This window comes from Theobroma cacao, chromosome 9 (genome assembly GCF_000208745.1).
Source record: "Theobroma cacao cultivar B97-61/B2 chromosome 9, Criollo_cocoa_genome_V2, whole genome shotgun sequence".
In the NCBI taxonomy this organism is placed as follows: Eukaryota; Viridiplantae; Streptophyta; class Magnoliopsida; order Malvales; family Malvaceae; genus Theobroma; species Theobroma cacao.
This window is the reverse complement of record NC_030858.1, coordinates 33,142,662-33,164,076: the sequence shown is the minus strand read 5'-3', so window position 1 is coordinate 33,164,076 and position 21,415 is coordinate 33,142,662. Positions and strand designations below refer to the sequence as shown.

At 33.8% G+C, this 21,415-nt stretch overlaps 1 protein-coding gene and 1 long non-coding RNA gene across 2 annotated transcripts; both read right to left on the bottom strand.

Moving 5' to 3' along the window:
• On the bottom strand, positions 2,039 to 4,204 carry LOC18590215 (aluminum-activated malate transporter 2). Its single transcript, XM_007015617.2, is given in 7 exon segments — positions 2,039 to 2,560; positions 2,654 to 2,698; positions 2,700 to 2,798; positions 2,916 to 3,022; positions 3,164 to 3,436; positions 3,527 to 3,667; positions 3,803 to 4,204. Coding segments are annotated over 7 exon segments (1,389 nt in total). The 5' UTR covers positions 4,098 to 4,204; the 3' UTR covers positions 2,039 to 2,131.
• LOC108663451 lies at positions 7,308 to 8,802 on the bottom strand. The gene is made up of 3 exons (XR_001929470.1): positions 8,394 to 8,802; positions 8,146 to 8,181; positions 7,308 to 7,712 (listed from the first exon to the last, which is right to left on the bottom strand). It is a non-coding gene; the product is annotated as an uncharacterized LOC108663451 (long non-coding RNA).

Below are 21,415 nucleotides of genomic sequence, written 5' to 3'. Positions count from 1 at the left end.
CATATTATGCTACTAAAAATTTTATGGGTCTGGTGGTATATTAAACGGTCACTGCAGTGGTGGGGGTTTCTGTGGACTACCTATGAGAGGGGCATGGTAACTCAATTATATATTTACTTCCGGGGGAAAATGTTGGATGAAGTATCTCCTGAGGTAAGATTTGAGTGCACCTCACATTCGGGCCACCACGTGAGAGTGAGACTCAGCCAACGCCAAAGAACGGCTGTGTGTCAAATGCGAAAATGTGTTTATGGGTATGGAACATTTAACAGCCTTGGTGGTCTTAGTGGGATACCTTGATGAAGGTACCCGCGAGAATGATTCTGGCAGGGCCAAGTTTAAGAAATTCACAAGTCAGGAAAATTTTGATGAAAAGAAATTGTTTGGTATAGATTGAAATGAATTTTGCATTATGAACATTATTGAGATATAACGTTTTTATATTGTTTCCATCTACTCGGCTTTAGATGCTTTTGATGGTAATTGTTTACTCACTGGGATTATATAATCTCACCCTTCTTCCTATCCATTTTTCAAGTTCAGGACAGTTTATTGATAGTTGATTAAAACGAGAATTAATCTCGGAGTTGCATCCTAGAAAGTAAGGGTTCGTAGCCCTACACCTTCTTGGTCAATTGGAAGCCCACGTGTCACTGTAAAAGTAATTTTATACTTCAGTTATTTGATTTAAATTATGTATGAACATATTTAGCTTTTACACCATATTTTTGACGGGTTTCAGTATTTTCGAAGAAAAATGACGAAAATGCTCCTGTGAGCCAGAAAATAATATTTTATTATTTTGATTTAGAAACGACTTATAATTTCTTGAAATGCGAGATTTAAAAACTGTCGCTCACCAAGGAGATGCGGAAGCTGATGCTAAGCCTTGCGGGGTTCCGATCGACATTCGGGGTAATGAGTGTTTATCGAGACGTCGCGGCGATTGTCACGGGCTCACTGAGAGTTCCGGGTCGTGACAGTTCATTTTTTTGTACTATTTATTTCCTTTTCTTTCTTTAAGCCGTGTCAAAAGTTCATTGCTTTTCTTTAATGAATCAAATAGTCGTAAGGTGATAAATACTTTATAACTAAAGTAATACATACTTGTTTCCAACTTAAAAAAAAAGGGTTAAGAAATCTTTCAAATGAAAAAATCAAATGAGAGTTTAAAAGAAGTATAGGGCTCAGGGCTGTTCTTCCTTGGTCTAGGATGTTGATGATGAAGAAGGGATGTTAACCACATGGATAGATTGTGAAAGAATTGACAGGAAAAAAAAAACTGATTCTATTGACAGATAGAATTTTGAAATGGACCATTGAAATGTCTCTGATTTGTTAGGGCAGAGACTATCTTGAGTGGAAAAAGATGGGAAGAGCCAAGATTTTACAAAGAAAAATAAGGGTGTTGTGTTGGGAGACACAGAATTCTACCTCTGTAAGCCGAATTAGATGTCTAATTAAGGAAGCCCAATTACTTAAGTAAAGCCCACACCCTGTTACCATGGGCTAACTTAATAATTAAAATCTATCTCTGATTTGGTTAATCATATGTTAACTATTAGAAAAAATAAACTAATGTCCAAGAAAGTTTGAAACTTATAAATATATATATATATATATATATATATATATTTGACGTCACATTTTTTCAACAAATTTTGGACCACAAAAATTTTGTCAATATTTGAAGATACTTTGTATTAGAGGTTCGACGAAAATTGTCAAAAATTTTCTGATGAGATAAATTTTGTCAGAAAAAGCTATTTACTTTTTGTTCTACAATTTTCAAATTTTATAAACCAAATTAAAAGGTTGTCATATGTCTCATTAAATTATATTTAAAAAATTAATAAATTAATATAATTATTAACTGGATAAGTGGTAACATTCTAACCTCACTTGCAAAATTTAAAAACTCTAACCAATTTATAGAATAATATTTTTTTGAATTAGTATTCATTTTAATTATTTGCTTATGAGCAAATATTTCTTGTTTTTTATTATTCACTTTTTTTAGTAGAAACTCTCTAAAAAATTAAAAAGGAATAAACAAATTATACTAAAAAATAAAATTGACAATCACACAGAGTCTCTACTCTATTAAGAAATCTATTTTTCTTGGGTTTGGCTACTCAATTGTGATAACACGATGGTGGGGTAGATCAACGCTGTTAGAACTTGACTGCACTTGTCCCTGCTGATTTAACCTTGGCTTCCCATTTGCTACATCAGGTTCCACGCTATTGAAATGTGCTAGAGAGGCTAATTCATGAATGGACTCTGAAATTTTTTCAATGCTAGAAAGAACATCAAGCAGTAGTGAAGCTATGGTGGCCACTGCCACAGTCTCTAGGAGGTCTATGTCTTTACACCACCCTGTCTTGAGCAAGGACTTGAGGCTGTTTGCGGTGTTTTTAGATTTTCTTATGTAAGGGCAATCAGAAGATGGTGGAGTCATTTTTCTAATAGCTGATGCTATTTCCTGCAAGGCTTTCCCAGATTCTGAGCTCATTTTGATGCATGCCTCCTGAATTTTTCCATGGATTTCTGGTGGGGCCTGCAAAAAATCATGTCATTATTGTTCAAAATTACCAAATTTTCATGGTGATATCTTGGTGCACTCATGTTTTTTGAGTGTAGACTGTAGTACCTGAACATCAGAATTGAGGTAGCCATTAAGGGCTTCAACTCTGTAAAGCACATTGCCGAGTGAGGCTTCCAATCTTCAGGTATTGTTTCCAAGGATGTCGAAACTTGAACTGCCCGTGACGGGGTTCCCATCTAGCAAAATTAGCCTGCAGAGAATAAAATACTGAAATAAGACATGCATCTTCTTTTACTTTTGTATTTTCTATTTTTTGGGTGGAATTGAGAGATTTAATAGTAATAGTTTAATTTGTTCTCCTACTAACCAAAGATTCTTCGGTTTGTTTTGAATTAAGTATGCTTTTATATCCTTGTAATGATGCTTTGTTGGACTCTCTATCCCCCGATTTTTTGAAGTATTCATCACCAAAACCTGCACAAATACACATTAATTTGTAAGTTATATATATATATATATATATATATTATAGTTTACTATATAGTAGTTTATATACTTAGGTTCTACTAAAAATTAGAATTTTAGAATACTGTGAACATTAATCCAAGGAAGAACCTTCTAAGAAGTTCGCAAGTTTTTCGATATTGTTAGCAGCCAAATTGTGAAGATCTTCGCCAGCCCAAACCGGGCAGATGAAAATGCAAACAGAAAGAGCTGTAAAGCCACCAATGAGTATTGTGGACACTCTTTTGTGCGCCATTTCGAGCACCTCTTCATCGCGATAACCAGAAACAGATATCAAGCAAAACGTCAAGATGAATATGACAAGCCCGTAATCATATCTGGCCTTCATTCGAGGAAAGAATCGGATAAATGACACTGTTGTAGCTGTATCAACACAATTTTTTTTCGGAATTAGTAGTTTTTATGACGAATTAATAGATGTGCAAGTGCATTTTCTTTGGTAATGTCCCTCACCTAGAAAGAAGACAAATAGCCCGAGTAGTATAGGCTGGACTTTCTCTCCAGGCAAGGTCGCTAAGTGATGAGCACCAAATCCCAGAGTTCCAGCTAGAAATGTTGCCAAACCCCTGTTTAAGCCCTTTCCCAGGGTTGCTCCTGTACACATAATTGCATAAAAACAATTTAATCCGTTTAGTACGTTTCACTAATTCCCCCAATTTACAAATATTGTAGTAAGTAAATTAGACAAAGATGGCACATACCAAAGTAGAGAGGGGGTGTTAAACTTACCTACAGAGAACTCAAAGACAACTACAACAGTCAAAACAGCCCATATTGCAGAGCTACCAAAACCAACGTAGACAGGATCAAAATAGTAGAATAGTGACACCAAGGTGATGGCCAGTCCAACTTTGAAGGAATGAACAATTCTTCTTGGGTCGCCTTGTCCCAACTTCTTTATCTTCCCTGGAAATTCAGATACGTTGGTTCTCAATTTCCCTGGCAAAGCCTGAACCAACTCCCACCCCCTGGTTGAGTGTCCGTCTACTACTTCATTCTTCTTAACTGCAGAAGCCAAATCCATAACACGAAACAATTGAAAACAAAATCTGTGGAGAAGTAAATGAGTACGATTTTATTTTTTGGGGGATAAAGTGAGAAACTGATGAGATGTTTAAGTGAAGATAAGGGGAGCTATGATGGATGGAACGCTAGTTTAAGTTACATATTTATAGGTTATAAACTATCTAACAAGAGGACAAAAAAGTAGACAAGAGAACACGGTTTTGGCATCGAGTTTGTCATTTTGAACAACAAAGCAACTGGAAAGTTCAATCAATTGCTTGCTGCCCTGGAAACGTCGTTGAAAAGGAGCTTTAATTTTGGTACGTCCGGGGTCCATTTCCCCATTGATATTTCTGCATCACAGCATTAACCCTGCTGGCTGACCAGAGGTCACAATATGATGTTAAACAATATTAGAAAAGGGAAAAACACAAGCTGTATTCAAAGATAATAAAATTCCGTGTGTACTATTTACAGCTTCCCTTGTGGTGGGTTAACTTTTAGGTATTTGATCTCATCTATATCGTTTCTTTTAGGTGGCTGTCTACAGGCTATAGTATTGTTGCTTATGATTGACAATAGAGAAACGTTATTTTATTCAACAATTGAATAATCCGGTTACTCATAGATGGTATGGAAGAAATTAATTCAGTACCACATTTCTAACTATTTAGTCGGATTAGCATAATAATTTGTTTCTTTCCCAAGGCAATATTTCTGAACTCCTTTTTTTTTTTTGGGTCAATTGCCGACAACATTAGGATTTCTTACCTAATGGCACCAACCAAATTTTCATGTTCAAATTTAATGAAAATTAAGTTAAAGCCTATAGAGTTGCATACTGCTTTTCCCTCCTGCTAGCCCAATAGCCTAGCCCAACAACAGAGGAGGGGTGGGCTTGAGAAGAGCAGTTCGCCGCAGATTGGAGTTTAATAATGGCCCAAAAGAATGAAAATACTTTTAAATGTCTAAGATCGTTAATTTGATAGTATAAATTTCAAATTAGTGTTATTTTGTCCGAGGCTCCTTTTGACATAGCGATGAGATTAATAGTGGTGAGATTAAAAATAACGCTGACAGTGAGATTGATAGTCCAACGGTGAGATTGGAAATTACAATGTGTTCGGCAAAAACCAATGGTGACAATGAAGTGAGATGTGATCAAAGGAAAACATTAGCATTATGTTAATTAAAAGTTGGTATGTTATGTATAATTTTAATTTCTAATGTATTTGAAATTTACAAAATTAAGATAATTTATGAATTTAAGAAAACATTTTTATAATAATAATTATTGTTAAATAATAATAATAATTATTATTATTATTATTATAATAATATCACTACTATAGAAACTTAACAATAGCCACAAACAATTTCATCATAGATAAGCAGTTTCAGTTACTGAATTTGAGACGAATATGACGAAAAAATCAGAAATTTGTTTTTTTTAGTATGTGCGATGCAAATTATAATGAGATGGAATTCCGTCACGAAGTTTGTTACAATTCTTTTGTTAGGAAAACTTTTTGGGTGAGAAATTTTGCGAAGAACTCCTGTTGCAATTTGCAGGGGACATATATGCGCTGACTTTGTGATGGGCGTTTTGCTGCAATGGAATCTACGACACATGTGAAAAATAAAAAAGAAATGGTATTTACAATGACGAACTTCCTACGAATATTTCATTGCAGATAGTTTTTTTAATTTAATATTTTTATTTAAATTAGATGCTAAATGATTTAAGGCAAATTAATTACAATAGAACCTAAAAAATTATGCTTAGTTCCATCTCATCCCTAGCATTAACCCTTAGGAAACCATCTCATCCTCAACTTCTATTGCCATGACCTCCCTTCCGCCCAATATAATGCCATATCTTTACCTAATGTTCTCATCCCTAGTCCTCTATTGCCATTCGACCATCTTTGCCTGCGTATCCTCCTCGAGCTTTGCAATTTTCTCCTGCATATTACCAAGTTCCTCTATTTCCATCATTTTAGCACCAATTTTACCAATCTCAATCTTAGCCAGATTCTCCCATGTCTTGAGCTTAAGTTACCACTATTTTCCCAAGTTGCATTAAAAGTTTCTTGAAAACTTTACTCCTCTAGCTAGTGATTTAATCCCAATATGGATCCGCACCAAGCATCACTAGATTGTGGTCCAATAAGAAGCTTGACAAACATCTCTGAACTAAGTTTGGTACCCGCACAAAAAGCTCACTATCCACCAGGAATCTGTTCGAGTCTATTAAAAGCTACCTCAACCCTCTTGTTGCACCATTGGAATTTGCTATCGCTGAACAGTAAATTTATCAATCCCATCTCATTAATAAACTAAACAAATTGTTCAGAAGCTCTATCACTGTTAATTGCTCAAACTCTCTTATTTGAGATTACTACTACAATGAAGTCCAATTTCATTCCACAATTCTTTCCTCATACCTTCGTCATTTGACACATAAATGTTGCCAAAGCCACATTTCAAATTAATTTTTCTTAAGCTACCTACTAACAACGTATAATTTCTTTGTATCATCGTAGTTTTCACATTAAAGAATGACTTTCTCCATAAACAAATAAAATCCGTACAACACCTTTTGCTTTTGAAAACACTCCTTTAACTAACCATATTCCTCAGAAGGACTCCATAATTCTATTATTTACCTTTTCAGATTAGTTTCCTGTAAATTGACAAAGTTTCGTTTGACTTTGTAAATTATACTCCTAACTACTCTTCTTTCCTCTCCTCTCCCAATATCCCTTACATCCTATGTAAATAATTTGATGGCTTCGTAGGGACTTACCTCTAATTGTCTGATGCATAGTCCAACCTTATAAACTACAAAAAAATCAATCTTTTCCAACGAAATTTTTCGTTAGAAAAAGGTTAAATTCCGTTAAAAATGACTATTTTCAACAAAAAATTTCGTGAAAATTTCCGTTAGAACAAACTCCGTAAATAATACTTTCCGTTGAAAATTTTCATTGAAACAACGAGCTTATTGCAAGGAACTCAAATGGATTTCCATTAGAAATTTCCAAGGGAATTTCGTCGAAAATTTCAAACGAAATTGTCCGTTGAAAATTAATTTAATTGTTCCAACTTTTTAACATTATTGTTAAACATTATGTCCCAAACAAGTTATTTGTTATAACATTAATGTAAATTCTTATGTCCCAAACAAGCATAAAAGGTAAACAAGAATTAAAAAAGTAAAAGCAGCTTAGAGGTGGAAAAAATTAAAAGGTTAATGCGGTTACAGAAAGATAAACAATAATACAAATCAAGGTTGCTTCGGTAGCAGTATCACTTGGAATCTTCTACAAGCCGACCAGCCAACAATATCCACAATACCTATGAATCTAAAATCATCTGCCGACACATTGAATGATCAAGAACTGAAGATAATACACAAAATGAAGTTTTTCTTCCCTTTTTTTTTACCCAGCCCTCCTTTCCACAAGGCAAGTTAATCTGGTAAAACCACAAAATGCTATCACTATAACTATCAGGACATACTTCCAGTTCTATGCACACATGGTCCTCATCACTTAATCTTGTCAATGATATCCGAGATCACCTTCTCCATGTCGAGTTCCTTCATTTGTTTAAATGGTCGCTTCATGTCCTGCAAACAATTTTGCAGAATCACAGTTAACTTAAGTAGAGGCTCTTGCAATAATTTGCTGGAAATATCTGACACATAAATCACAGTCCTCTGCAACAAATTAAACCTTTCTTTAGAAGCAGAACATAAAAACCAAATTTATTCTTGTCAAAAAGAAAATGATCCCACTCATCATCATAAAAACTACTTCTACTAAATTTTAGTCAAGGGGTTTTCAACACAGCCATGTAGTGATCCAGAATGCTAGAATATTTATTGTCCTCAAGATAGAAATCATTGAGATGTAAATATGAATTAATAAACGTAGACATGGTCTGCATTCACTAATCTAACTATCGCAGTAAATTTATATATATCACAAGCTAATTTGTATCATGCAATGTTCTAAAACCGTAAAAGTTGGAACAATTAATGCAATGTTTCAGCTTCTTACCCCCAGCATTCACATATTTTACCTTAAAATCAACCCCTACATGATGAAACAAGTAGAGTTGTAAATCAGCACACAATATGGGTAAGCAGATTAATGATTTGTGTTCAATTTGATGAACATTATATTTAACATGTTGTAGGTTACAGTATATACAAAAAAAATTTACAAACAAATATATATATAAAATTATCAAGAAATAAATAAAATAATCAAATAAAATACATAATCAAGAGATAACAGATAAGGACCGAAATCGTTTGGAGAAATTGGAGCTCTTCGCACAGATCAAGAACCGGCCGGCAAACTTAGGCCAAAGATTCAACTTTTTCTGTTTCAGATCTAGGGATTGCCGGTGGAGGGAAGAGATATTTGGGGTTTTGGGTGGCCGAGCTTCAAGGCACCGGTGGCGGGGAAGGTGACAGAGAAGGACAAAGCGGTCAGCAGAAGGAAAAGTTTAGAGAGAAGTGAGAGTGATGCCGCGGTTAGAGAGAGAAAGGCAAAGAAGAAAATGAAGGGAGGAATTGCCGGTGGAGGGAAGAGATATTTAGGGTTTTAGGTGATCGAGCTTCAAGCCACCGGTGGAGGGAAAGGTGAGAGAGGAGGAGAAAGCGGCCAGCGGAGGGAAGAGTTTAGAGAGAAGTTAGAGGGTGGTTGCGGGTAGAGAGAGAAAAGGAAAGAAGAAAATGAAGGGAAAGGAGAATATGTTTTTATACCTAGGGTTTCTAGCATCAAAACGGCGTAGTTTTGACAATTCTTCTAAATTGCTGCATAAGTACCAAACGGTGCGTTTTAAAATCAAATGGATGGGTGTTAGACTTTTTTAAAGCTTAACTCATTTTTCATTAGGGCAAAGGTTCAAATCACCCTATCAACACAAATTTAAATTTTAAATATTTAGAATTTTATCAATAAATTAATATTTAAAAATTACTCAATATAAAACATAATGGTATATTACTACATTTATTATATATATATTAATGATACAAATATTATGTAATATAATTTGAAATATATTAAAAAAATTGTATAATTGCTAATCAATATAATTTTATGAAAAATATGATAATAACTAATAAAACTAATAACTATACTCATATAACTAAAATTACTATAAGCTTACATATAAAACATATTAATATATATTTATGTAGGATATTTAAATATCTCATATACATACATATATATATTAACTTATAAAGTTATATCAGTTAAAGAATATAACTTGTAATTTAATATTAATACAATAAGTTTTTTCCTTTTAATAATGCAGGTTTACATCTATACTCTAATATGGCTATCATTCTAATTTGTATACATAGATATACTAAATTAATATATTTTAAATATATTAAATTAATAAGTTCATTATATATCTATCTTCTTAATTTATATATATTAACTAATTACTCTTAAAACATACATAAAGTATTAGTATTTTTTAAAAATTTCTTATTAAATCTTATCATGTGTTTTTTTAAAATTTAAATATTTATTTTTTTCTTTTTTTCAATTTTTTAATGTTATAGAATCAATTAATTTGAAATTATTAATTTATAATTTATGATTCAATAAAGTTTAAAACAAGTAAAAAAATTAGCAAAATAAAACATAATTAAACTTTTAAATATTATAAACTTCACATATAAATATATTTGAGTTTAATAATATCAATTTTTTAATAAAGATTAATAAAATTTATAAATATTTTGAAATATTTTTTAAAAATAAAAAATTATTATTACAACGGAATTTTTCAACGGATTATTCTGTTGGGAAAAACTTGTTCCAATGGAATTTCCGTTGGAAACTTCAACCGGGTTTTCAATTTTTTTAATCCATGAACTTTTCGATGGATTTCCAACGGAAATTTCGTTAGAAATTCCGTCGGACACAGTGGTTTTTTTTTTTTTTTGCTCCCCTTAAATTTTTTCAATGGATTTCCAACAGAAAATTTTTCATTAGAAATCAGTTAGAAAATTTTCTGTCTATTGTTTTTTTTAATCGTCAAAAATATTTCCAACGAAATTTTTTCGTTAGAAAAAATTAATAGAAATTTTTTTAAATTTCTGTTGGAAATCCGATGGAAATTTCCAACGAAAATTTTTCCATCGAAAAAAAAGAAATTTTTTGTAGTGATACTTCTATCTCTTTTTGTATCTACCAGTCAAGCTCAAAAAGTTCTTTCACTATCGATTCCCTACTATGCTCAGGAAACTCAAACCTAATTTTGAAACCACCTCCCAAGTGTCAACCACCTCTTATAGAATAACCCTATTGCGATACGCAACATTTTCGTTGGACAAAGCATCTGGAAAATAGTCTCCTTTCTTCTTCATCACCTTTTAGTATCACTAAGATTTCTTCCTAGTCCTTTTATTCCTTCTCAACATCCCTCCAGGCTTTGTTGCGCTATTGGAAACCCCCACCCATTACCTCAGGCTCAAATTATTGTCTTTTCATACTATTGCATTCCTTTCTACCTTTATTTCAAAATCTTGCATAACAGAGAATATCACTTTCTTTTTCTACTAATCTTTCCGCACTTATGAAGTTAGTCATACTAGTCCTCTCCTCTCCTCTCCCATATACTAGAGTCAATTCATGTCTACCTTCACTTCTACGATCCTTATAACCTAACACCTCCTTACCACCTTTTGTTCTTTTTTTCGTACGCTTTATTTTTAAATTCTTTCATTTTTTAAATCTATCATCTTTTACTTAATTTTTGTACTTTTTTTCCTACTTGAGCAAGCACATGGTCTCCCCTCATCCTCACTGATGCCCATAATTTGTCTTTGGACCGTGGCCACATCCTCGATGTCGTTGCTTGTCATTACCCATATAACCCCGTAACCACCTCTATCAACACTGATTTTGTCTACCTAAAGTCCTTGCTTTCACCATTCTTACATACCACATGCAGCAACTCATCAAGACACTTGGGTTCTATATTGTTTGACCTGCATGGCCCCCTAATTAGTCACATAAGTCTCACGACCTACCAATCCATTTAACACATTCATTGCCTCAAGTCTAAACACATGGCTCACATTACCTCTTCGTTCTCTATCTATGGCCTTAAAAGAAGTCTTAACCCAATCCAAACTTCCTCACATTTCCCCACACCATAAAGTTGAAGCCCATGTTTACAACTCATTCCAAGTTGGGCCATTTCGCCATTGCTAACATTGCCAACCTAATTAAGCTTGCTACAACTTAATAGGCCTCTCAGCCTTTTCACTTTAATAATAAACGCCTTCATGCAACTTTATCTTAATACTCGACAACCTACACTACTTCCCACAACCTTTAAGTGAGTTTGGCACAAGTCTCTTGCATCCTATTAGAATGATTTATTAGTCCATATATCATTCCTTAAGCTCTAATAGTTGCAGGTCCTTTCTTTTCCTTTCTTTAGTAAATCATCTTCCTCCATTTTGTACCATTTTCTTTTTCTTTTTACATAACAGACATTTGTGGAGGAAGGACCAACAAACACTTCCTTTTGAGTGTAAATTTACCAATCTTAAACCTATCCACTCTTTTTGTCTGCTCTCATCAAACAAAGCATCAGATTCTTCCTCAAACCTTGCCAAATTTGACATTTATTTGTCCCATTCGCTCCACCACCATCAACTATCAACATCCTTCCTAGTGTATGAGCTTTCCCCATTTTCCTATGTCTCATGGTGTCAACATCCTTCTTAGTGTATGAACTTTCCCCATCTTCCTACGTCTCATGGTCTTTCTTTGCTTTTTCCATCATCTCCTCTACATTCATTGCCACCACCGAGGTCACTATAACATCACTCATTAGCATAATAGATTTATTGTTGATCCTAATTAAATGTACTAAAAAGGGGTGAATAGCACTTTTTGGCTCTTGACAAGATGAGAAACTAATTTAAAAAGCAAGAAAAATAAAAACAGAGTAGACAATATGCAGAAATTTAAAGTGGTTCGGTCCTAGACCTACATTCACTACCTTGATTGTTCAATCAAGGATTTTCCTAACAATCCACTAAGAATAGTGAAATTACCAAGCTTTCACCAAGCTTTACAATGGCTTTTACCAGGCTCAACCAAAACCTTTCACAATAGTGTTTCCCGGGCTCAACTATAACCCAACACCTAACTTTTCAAGGCTAAGTTAAAACCTTTACCTAAACAAGCAATCTTAGCTTGATTGAACATAAAGAGAAATGAAATAGAAGTGTACCTATGATCACAAAGTTGATCTAAGTGGTACAAGTTGAAGTGCAAAACGCAATTACAAGGATGGGCATTGAGTGCAATAAAATGCAAAGAGATTTTTCCTGGTTTTTTGAGCTCTTTTTGCTTGGAAGCCTTCTATATTCAATTTCTAGCCGTTGGAACCTTCTTTTATACTTGAAAAAATAACTCTGATGACAGTTTGACAATTTCTGGCCATTGAAAACAGTTGAGAGTTGGTTCTAGCCGTTAATCTGTCTTTTAGTGCAGACTTCAAAATTGTAAGCAGAATGCTCTTAGTCGACTAACCGATATCTTAGTCGACTAAGTCATCTCTGTCTTCTGTTCTCAGTTTTTGGTAGTTCTGGCAGTGTGCACTTAGTCGACTAACTCATTCCTTGGTTGACTAAGTTGATTTTGTTTCTCAATACTCTTTAGCCCGTTAAACTTTAATTTAAATCTTAGCTAACTAACTCTTCATTAACCGATTAAGGGGCTTTTGTCTTGTTGAGCAATTGTGACTTCCTTATTTCTATGCTCTTTGATATGTGTATTTTTAATGATTGTTTATTTATTTGCATACAATTTGTCCTGCACACTTAAATAGAAAATATTAGACACACATGAAATGGAAATGTTTTATTGTCATAAAAAACTAATGGAGCCAACAATCTCCCCCTTTTTGATGATGACAAAACATTCCTTGATTATCAGCACAGTATCCTTTTATTCTTTTTCAGTTCTGCACAAAGATGAGGATTTCTCCCCTTATGCGTATGGTCCCTCTTAGTGTATGCATATTTTGCTTATTCATTCCAACAAATTTTATTCATGTCATATAGAAAATGACACTATACATTCATAATATATATATACAGAAATATCAAGATTTACAGTAGGTGAATGTTGACATATTATCATCAAAATTTCAGCAGTGTCTTTCAACAATATATTGTTATCAGATTTTGTCTATGCCATTCATAATTCAACAGATATATTATACTTAGCATCCATATTTATTCACAAACACAATCCATTCACAATGTCATAATAAAAATTAGTCATTGGCATACTATCCCAATATCAATACAGCACCATATTTTATCAACAGGAGTCAAAATACCATAGACAGTAAGACATCATTAGATACTCAATTATCAATCAACCAAATAACATAAACATATTAGCATCCCATTTTACACACAAAAGCATAAACAACAAGGTTAAATTCAAGTGTTCAATTTTCAACAGGGCATAAATAGCAAATAACCAAAATTAACAGTTAATGTTCCAAAACTGCCCTTAGATAGTTTTTACTTCCTATCTCCCCTAATCTTTCCATAACTTCTCCCCTAAGATCCCTGCCATACTTCTCCCCCTTTTTGTCATCATCAACTTCTAATCATCTTTAAAAGAGGATGAGGGAGAGGATTCTTCATCAGTATAGTATTTGACATTGAGGGGTTCAGGAAAAGGCTCTAGTTGAGGTGGTGATTTCTGAGGAGAGGGTTCAGGTGAGGACTTTTCAAAGACTTCTACAGGATTCTGAAGAGAAGACACAGTTGCTGGCTTGGCTTTTTCAGCCAATCTGGATGATTTCCTCCTTTTGTTTTAGTTATCATTGTTTTCTTGCCCTTGCCAGATGGTTTGGACTTGACTTGGGAAATAGTAGTGGTCTTTGCTTTTCCTTTTCCAAGTTTCCCTTCTACAATAGGAGCTGATGCAGATGCTGCTTGCTGAGTTTTTGCCTTAGCTACCTCTTTCTCAGCTTGCTTCTCTTGAACCATTTGATGGAAAAGTCCCATGATTGAAACCACTTCAAAATGTGGAGGAGATGGTTGAGGTTGGGGTTCAGTGGGAGGATTTTCATTAAGTATCCAAGCACCTCTATTCCTTGTACTGATTATTCTTTGTCCTGAGGCTCAAGTGAGGGGGATTTTCTCAGTTGTTCCACTTCAGGTTCATGACCTTCAGCTTGCACCTCAGCTTCTTGTTCTGCTGGAGCTAGGCTAGGAGTTGCAAAGTTGTCTGCAGCAGCTGGTTCAGATGGCATTTTTTCTTTTTCTTTCATTTTTCTTTCCATTTCTGTTAACCTTTCTTCAATTATCTGAATTCTTGTTCCTTGATCTGTGAGCTTCCCATCAATTCTCATTAGCAGATTAAAGATTACTTCATTTGAGAATTGAAATGGAGCTGCCTCTGGTTGAGCAGGTAAGAAGGATTCTTTTCCTATACCGGCCTTAAGGGTTTTAATGTATCTTTCTCCATCAAGTTTGTACACCATTTTAGGTAAGCTTCCTAGATAAATGGTTTGGTCTCTAGTTTTGACCTTGTCTACCTCATATCTATAACTCCAAATTCCTTTCTTCTGCACTAGAGAGTGATGATATTTCTATAAGGCAAGTTTATCTTCTCCAGTCTGTATGCTCCCTTCATTCTTTCAATCATAAACCTTCCCAGATTAAGTGCAACACCACTAAATGCATGTTTCATTAGTCATAAATCTTGGAGGCTAATGTAGCTTAAGCTTCCACTCATGCCATGAAGATTAGAAGTAATAAAGTAATGCAAAATCCTTATTTGAGGACTTGTAATAAACCCGGCATTACTCTTGAAAGAGTATTTTTCTCTCTTTTTTGTGATAACTTCCTACAGGGATAAAGGGTTGTAATTCTCAAGAAATTCAAATTTTCCCTCATTACACTTTATTTTAAGAAGTTTTCCTAAATCTGTAGCAGTGACAATGAATTTTTTTCCCATTCAAAAACACATTCAAACCCTCATCAAAATAAAAATCAGGATCTTCCAATTCATCATTGTCAACAACTATACTCGAATAGAATTTTTTGACCAAACTAGCACTGTATAATCAGTTTTTAAATGTGCTGAACTCCTTTAATTTTAACTCTTCAAAATAATCTGATAAACTTGTTAGGATTTCAGGCATTTCATTAAAGCTTTCCCAATCAATGCATTTTCCATTACTGATCGGTGCATTCTCTATTTTCCTAAATCTCTCTTCATGTACTTTATTTCTGAATTTAGAAGATTAATTAGTACTTTTCTTGTGCGATCTGTTCTTTTCTTTCTTCTTTTCAGAATTGTAGCTTTTCGATTTTTCAAATTTTTTACTTATAAGTCCCAACTCAATCCTCTTCTTTTTCTTCAGTATTTCAGCTTGTAGACTTTCTTCCATTGGTTGTTTGCCTTTCTTCTTCTCTAGAAGTTTTTGAGATTTTCTTGATTTCATCATTTGGTTTGGATTACTTTAGACTCAAGGTTTTGAAAGGTTGAGAGGTGAGGGTTTCAATTTCAGGCGTTGGTTTCAACAGTGAGAGAGTGTAAAGAAAATAGGTTGAGAGCAACTTAATTCTAAAAAAAAACTATCTGACTCCCCCTCTTTAAGTACAATTGGTAACTCCCCCTTCAAAATTCAAAAATTGCCTTATAATTTTATTTTTGGTTTGAGCGATTTTCCTTTTCTATTTTATTTCCTGGTAGGTAATTTCTTTTCATTATTTTATTCCTCTGGCCTTTACTTAACTGAGTCTTATTAATTAATGAGACAGAATGCTCTTAGTTGACTAAGACTTCTCTTAGTCGACTAAATGCCTACTGTCTTTTGTGAAAATTTCAAGATTTTTCTTTAAATCTCCTACATATTAATCATCCCTAAATTTCTTCTAATCTCACAAAATCTATCTTCATTTAAAGTATGGTAAAGATGTCAGCTAATTGATGTAAAGTATTCACAAACTCAATTTTAATATCACCCTTCACTACATGGTCTCTAACAAAGTGGTGCCTAATCTCAATGTGCTTAATCCTAGAATGCTGCATGAGATTTTTAGAAATATTGATTACACTTGTGTTATCATAGAAAATTGGTACATTATGTACTGTTATTCCAAAATCTCTTAGTTGTTGTTTGATCCACAAAATCTGAGCACAACAACTACCTAAGGAAATATATTCTGCTTCAATCTTAGAGAGTGCTATAGAATTTTATTTCTTACTTGACCAGGATACTAGCATACTTTCTAAAATTGGCATGTTCCACTAATGCTCTTTCTATTGGTTTTGCTTCCTGCAAAGTTTGCATCTGAATAGCCTGCAAGATTAAATAATGATTCTCTAGAGTACCACATTCCTAAGGTTTGTGTTTTTAAGAGGTATCTAAAAATTCTCTTAACAGCAATTAAGTGTGATTTTTTAGGCTATGACTGAAATCTAGCACACAAATACATAGTAAACTGAATATCTAGTCTGCTTGCTATTAAGTAGAATAATGATCCGATCATACCTTTATAGTGCTTTTGATCAACATCCTTTCCTTTTTCATCTAAGTCAAGTTTGGTAGATGGACTCATTAGTGTACGAATTGATTTCAGCTTTAGCATATAAAACTTTTTGAGCATGTCTTGAGTGTATCTTTCTTGGCTGATGAAGATTCCTTTCTCACTTTGTTTGATTTGAAGCCTAAGAAAATACTTCAGCTCTCTCATCATGCTCATATCAAATTCATCTTGCATCTCTTCAGCAAAGTTCTTGCATAAAGCCTCATTAGTTGCACCAAATACAATGTCATCCACATAAATTTGAACAACAATTAAATCCTTTAAGTATCTTTTAATAAACAATGTAGTATCAATACTACCTCTAACATATCCTTTTTCAATCAGAAATTTTGAAAGCCTCTCATACCAAGCTCTAAGAGCTTGTTTCAATCCATACAAGGCTTTATGAAGTTTGAAAACGTGATCTGGTTTTTCAAAGTCTTTAAATCATGGTGATTGTTCAACATACACTTTCTCTTGAATGAATCCATTTAAAAATGCACTCTTTACATCCATTTGGTACAATTTAAAATTCATGAAGCATGCAAAAGCAAACAACAACCTTATGGCTTCAATCCTAGCAACCGGTGCAAATGTTTCATCATAGTCAATTCCTTCCTCTTGGTTGTATCCTTGGGCTACTAACCTAGCTTTATTTCTATCTACATTTCCTTGCTCATCTACCTTATTTCTAAACACCCATTTTGTTCCAACAATAGGGTGGTTTAAAGGCCTAGAGATTAATGACCACACACGGCTTCTTTTGAATTGATCAAGTTCCTCTTGCATGGCTAATATCCAGCTTTCCTCTTTTTTTGCTTCCTTAAATGTCTTAGGCTCAATTTGAGATATGAAAGCTGAAAACTCACAAGTCTCTCTTGTTGCTCTCTTAGTCTTAACTCCTTAAGAAATGTCACTTATGATTTGTTCTTGTGGATGGTCTTTTGCATATCTCCAACTCCTTGGAATATCACTATGCTGAATTTCTGTTCTTTATAAATTTTCTAGAGGTGGAGTTTCATTTTCTCTCCTAGGTGAGCTTTCTTCATTATTTTTATTGTTCTCTAAGCTCATTTTTTCCAATTGCTTTTCTAGGATCTCTACATCATCATCATCAACATGAATTCTTTTTGTAATGCATTGGACTCATCAAAAGCTACATAGATTGATTCTTCAACATTTAAAGTTATTTTGTTGAAAACTCTATATGCCTTTGAGTTTAATGCATATCTTAAAAAAATTGCCTCATCACTCTTTGCATCAAACTTGCCTAAGGACTATTTTTCATTGTTTAAAACAAAACATTGACAACCAAAACTCCTAAGGTGTGAAATATTTTGTTTTCTACCCTTGTAAAGTTCATATGGAGTCTTTGATATCATAGCTCTAATTGAGACTCTATTAAGTATATATGCTGCTGTGTTCACTGCCTCAGCCCAAAAATATTTTAGTGGGTTATTCTTACATAGCATAGTTTTTGCCATTGCTTTTAAGGTTCGGCTTTTCCTTTCTACAACTCCATCTTGTTAAGGTGTTCTAAGTGTAGAAAAATTATTATCCAACCCCTTTTCATTACAAAATTTCTCAAATTCATCACTTTCAAACACTCTTCCATGATCACTCTAATACTAACTAAGGCTAGTCCTTTTTCATTCTCAACTTTCCTACAATGACTTATAAATGTTGGTAGAGCATCATTCTTATGAGCAAGAAAATAAACCTAAGTGTATCTAGAGTAGTCATCAATTATTACAAAGCTATAAGATTTTCCTCCTAGACTAGTTATACTTATTGGACCAAATAGATCAATATGCAGCAATTCAAGAGGTTTTGTTGTTGACACAATCTTCTTAGTCTTAAAAGATGTTCTAACTTGTTTTCCTAGTTGGTAAGCATCATATATTTTATTATTTTCAAATTTTATATCCGGCAGTCCAACAACTAGATTTTTCTTAATTAATTTTGACATAGTATGCATGCTCACATGTCTTAATCTCCTATGCCGTAACCAACTATCATTTTCAGCATTTGTCACTAAGCACATTTCACAATTCATTTCAATATCTTCAAGAAATACAACAAACATATTCTTTAATCTTCTTCCTATAAACGAGACTTTATTTGTGCTTATATCTATCACTTTAAACTTGTTTGAATCAAAGCATACTTTAAATCCTTTATCACACAATTGACTAATGCTCAATAAATTATGTCTCAAGCCTTTAACCAATAATACATGACTGATTTGAGTTTGTAAGTTCTTACCAACCGTTCCTATACCATGGATTCTACCTTTTGAATCATCTCCAAAAGATACGATTCCTCCCTTTCTTTTGTCCAACTTAGCAAATAACATTTCATCTCCTATCATGTATCTTGAGTAGCCACTGTCCATATACCAAGGCTGCTTCTTCTTGAGTTGAGCTCTTGAACATATCTCCTTTAAGTGTAGCTCAACCTACAAAACAGAATTTCAGTTTTTCTTTATAAGTACCCATACTTTGATGGGTCCTTGATTGTTAGCTGCAATATAGGATCCTTTTGGAACTTATATTTTTCTTGTTTTTTAAGGGATATTTTTCTTAAAACAATCATATGATATATGTCCATGTTTTCTACAGTTATAGCATCTAGATGAAGCATTATCAGAATTTTTCTTCAAAAATGTGTTCCTACTTGATGTTTCCCTTTTTAAACATTTAAGAGTTATGTTTTCATCAAGTGTTTTTTGCAAAGCTTCAGATTTATTGTCCAGCTCTAATTTTAAAACTTCAAAATCTGTTTTTGAGTGTTTTAACTCAATTTGCAGAAAATTTCTTTGCTCAAAAACAGAGTTGAACTCTTTTCTCATATTTTCCAAGTCATTTTCAAGAGATGCAACCTTTTTCTTTAAAGTCTTGTATTTTGAAAAGAGTTTTTCAAATTCATCATAAAGGCACTCATATTCATCTTGTAAATCATCAATAGAAATATTGCAGGGGGATGAGGATACCTCGGATTCATCATCTTATGCCATCAAACATAGATTTGCTCTTTCCTCAGCATTTTCATCTTCAGCTTCAGAGCTTAATGTGTCACTGTCCGACTAAGTAGCTGCCACCATTGCCCTTTTTGATTTCTTGTTTTTCTTTGGAGTCTCATCTTTCAGTAATGGGCATTTGGACTTAAAATGTCCAGGCTTCTTGCATTCGAAGCAGGTCAGCGCCTCCTTTTTGTTGGAGTCATTTTTGTTTCTGGTTTTCCATGAAGGACCTTGATCTTTTCTAAACCCTCTTCTAGCCAATCTCCGATTTCTTTTTCCCATAAGCTTTCTGAATTTCCTTGCAACCAATGCTAACTCCTCATCATCATCACAAGATAGATCTTCTAACTCTTCTTCAAGAATGTTGGCTTTTAGTGCAATGTTCTTTTTCTTTTCTTTTGCTTCTCTCATATCTTCTTCTTCCTTTTCCTTGAGTTCTAGCTCGTGAGTAAGGAGAGAGCCACAAATCTCATCTAGAGTAATAACATTTAGGTCCTTGGCTTCTCGGATTGCAGTCACTTTAGGCTTCTAAGTTTTTGAAAGGTTTCTAAGAAGTCTTTTAACTATCTCATGATCGGGAATTGGTTTGCCTAGTTGACTTAATTTGTTTGTGATGTTTGTGAATTTATCTAACATGCTGGTGATATCTTCACCCGGCTCTATCTTAAACATTTCATAATTATGGGTCAAGAGGGCTATCTTGGACTCATTGACTTGAAAAGTCTCTTCATGGATACTTCTAAGTTTATTCCACACTTGTTTAGCTATTGTACAACTTGATACTTTGTTGAATTTGGTGGGAGTCAAGGCACAATGCAATGTATTGATAGCCTTAAAATTTGTTTGGACTTCCTTAGTTTCAGCCTCGGTCCATTCAGACCTTGGCTTAGGCATCATCTCATTGGTTACTACATTTAAGGTTGAGGGAATAAAGGGTCCATCAGTTATGACGTCCCACATTTCATAATCAATTGCTCTAATGTATGTTGATATCTTAGTGCTCCAATAAGGATAGTTAGAGCCATCAAACAAAGGTGGTCTGTTTGTTGATTATCCCTCAGCAACTATTGATTTTAGTTGAGCCATTTAGATCTTCCTAAGGGTGTTAGACCTTAATAACAAGGGTTAGGCTCTGATACCACTTGTTGGTCCCATTTAAATGTGCTAAAGGGTGGTGAATAGCACTTTTTGGCTCTTGACAAGATGAGAAACTAATTTAAAAAGCAAGGAAAATAAAAACAGAGTAGACAATGCACAAGAATTTAGAGTGGTTCATTCCAAGACCTACATCAACTACCTTGATTGTTCAACCAAGGATTTTTCAAACAATCCACTAAGAACAGTGAAATTACCAAGCTTTCACCAAGCTTTACAATGGCTTTTACCAGGCTCAGCCAAAACCTTTCACAATAGTTTTTTCCAAGCTCAACTATAACCCAACACCTAACTTTTCAAGGCTAAGTTAGAACCTTTACCTAAACAAGCAATCTTAGCTTGATTGAACATAAAAAGAAATGAAATAGAAGTGTACCTATGATCACAAAGTTGATCTAAGTGGTACAAGTTGAAGTGCAAAACGCAATTACAAGGATGGGCATTGAATGCAATAAAGTGCAAAGAGATTTTTGTTGGTTTTTGAGCTCTTTTTGCTTGAAAGCCTTCTATATTCAATTTCTAGCAATTGGAACCTTTTTTT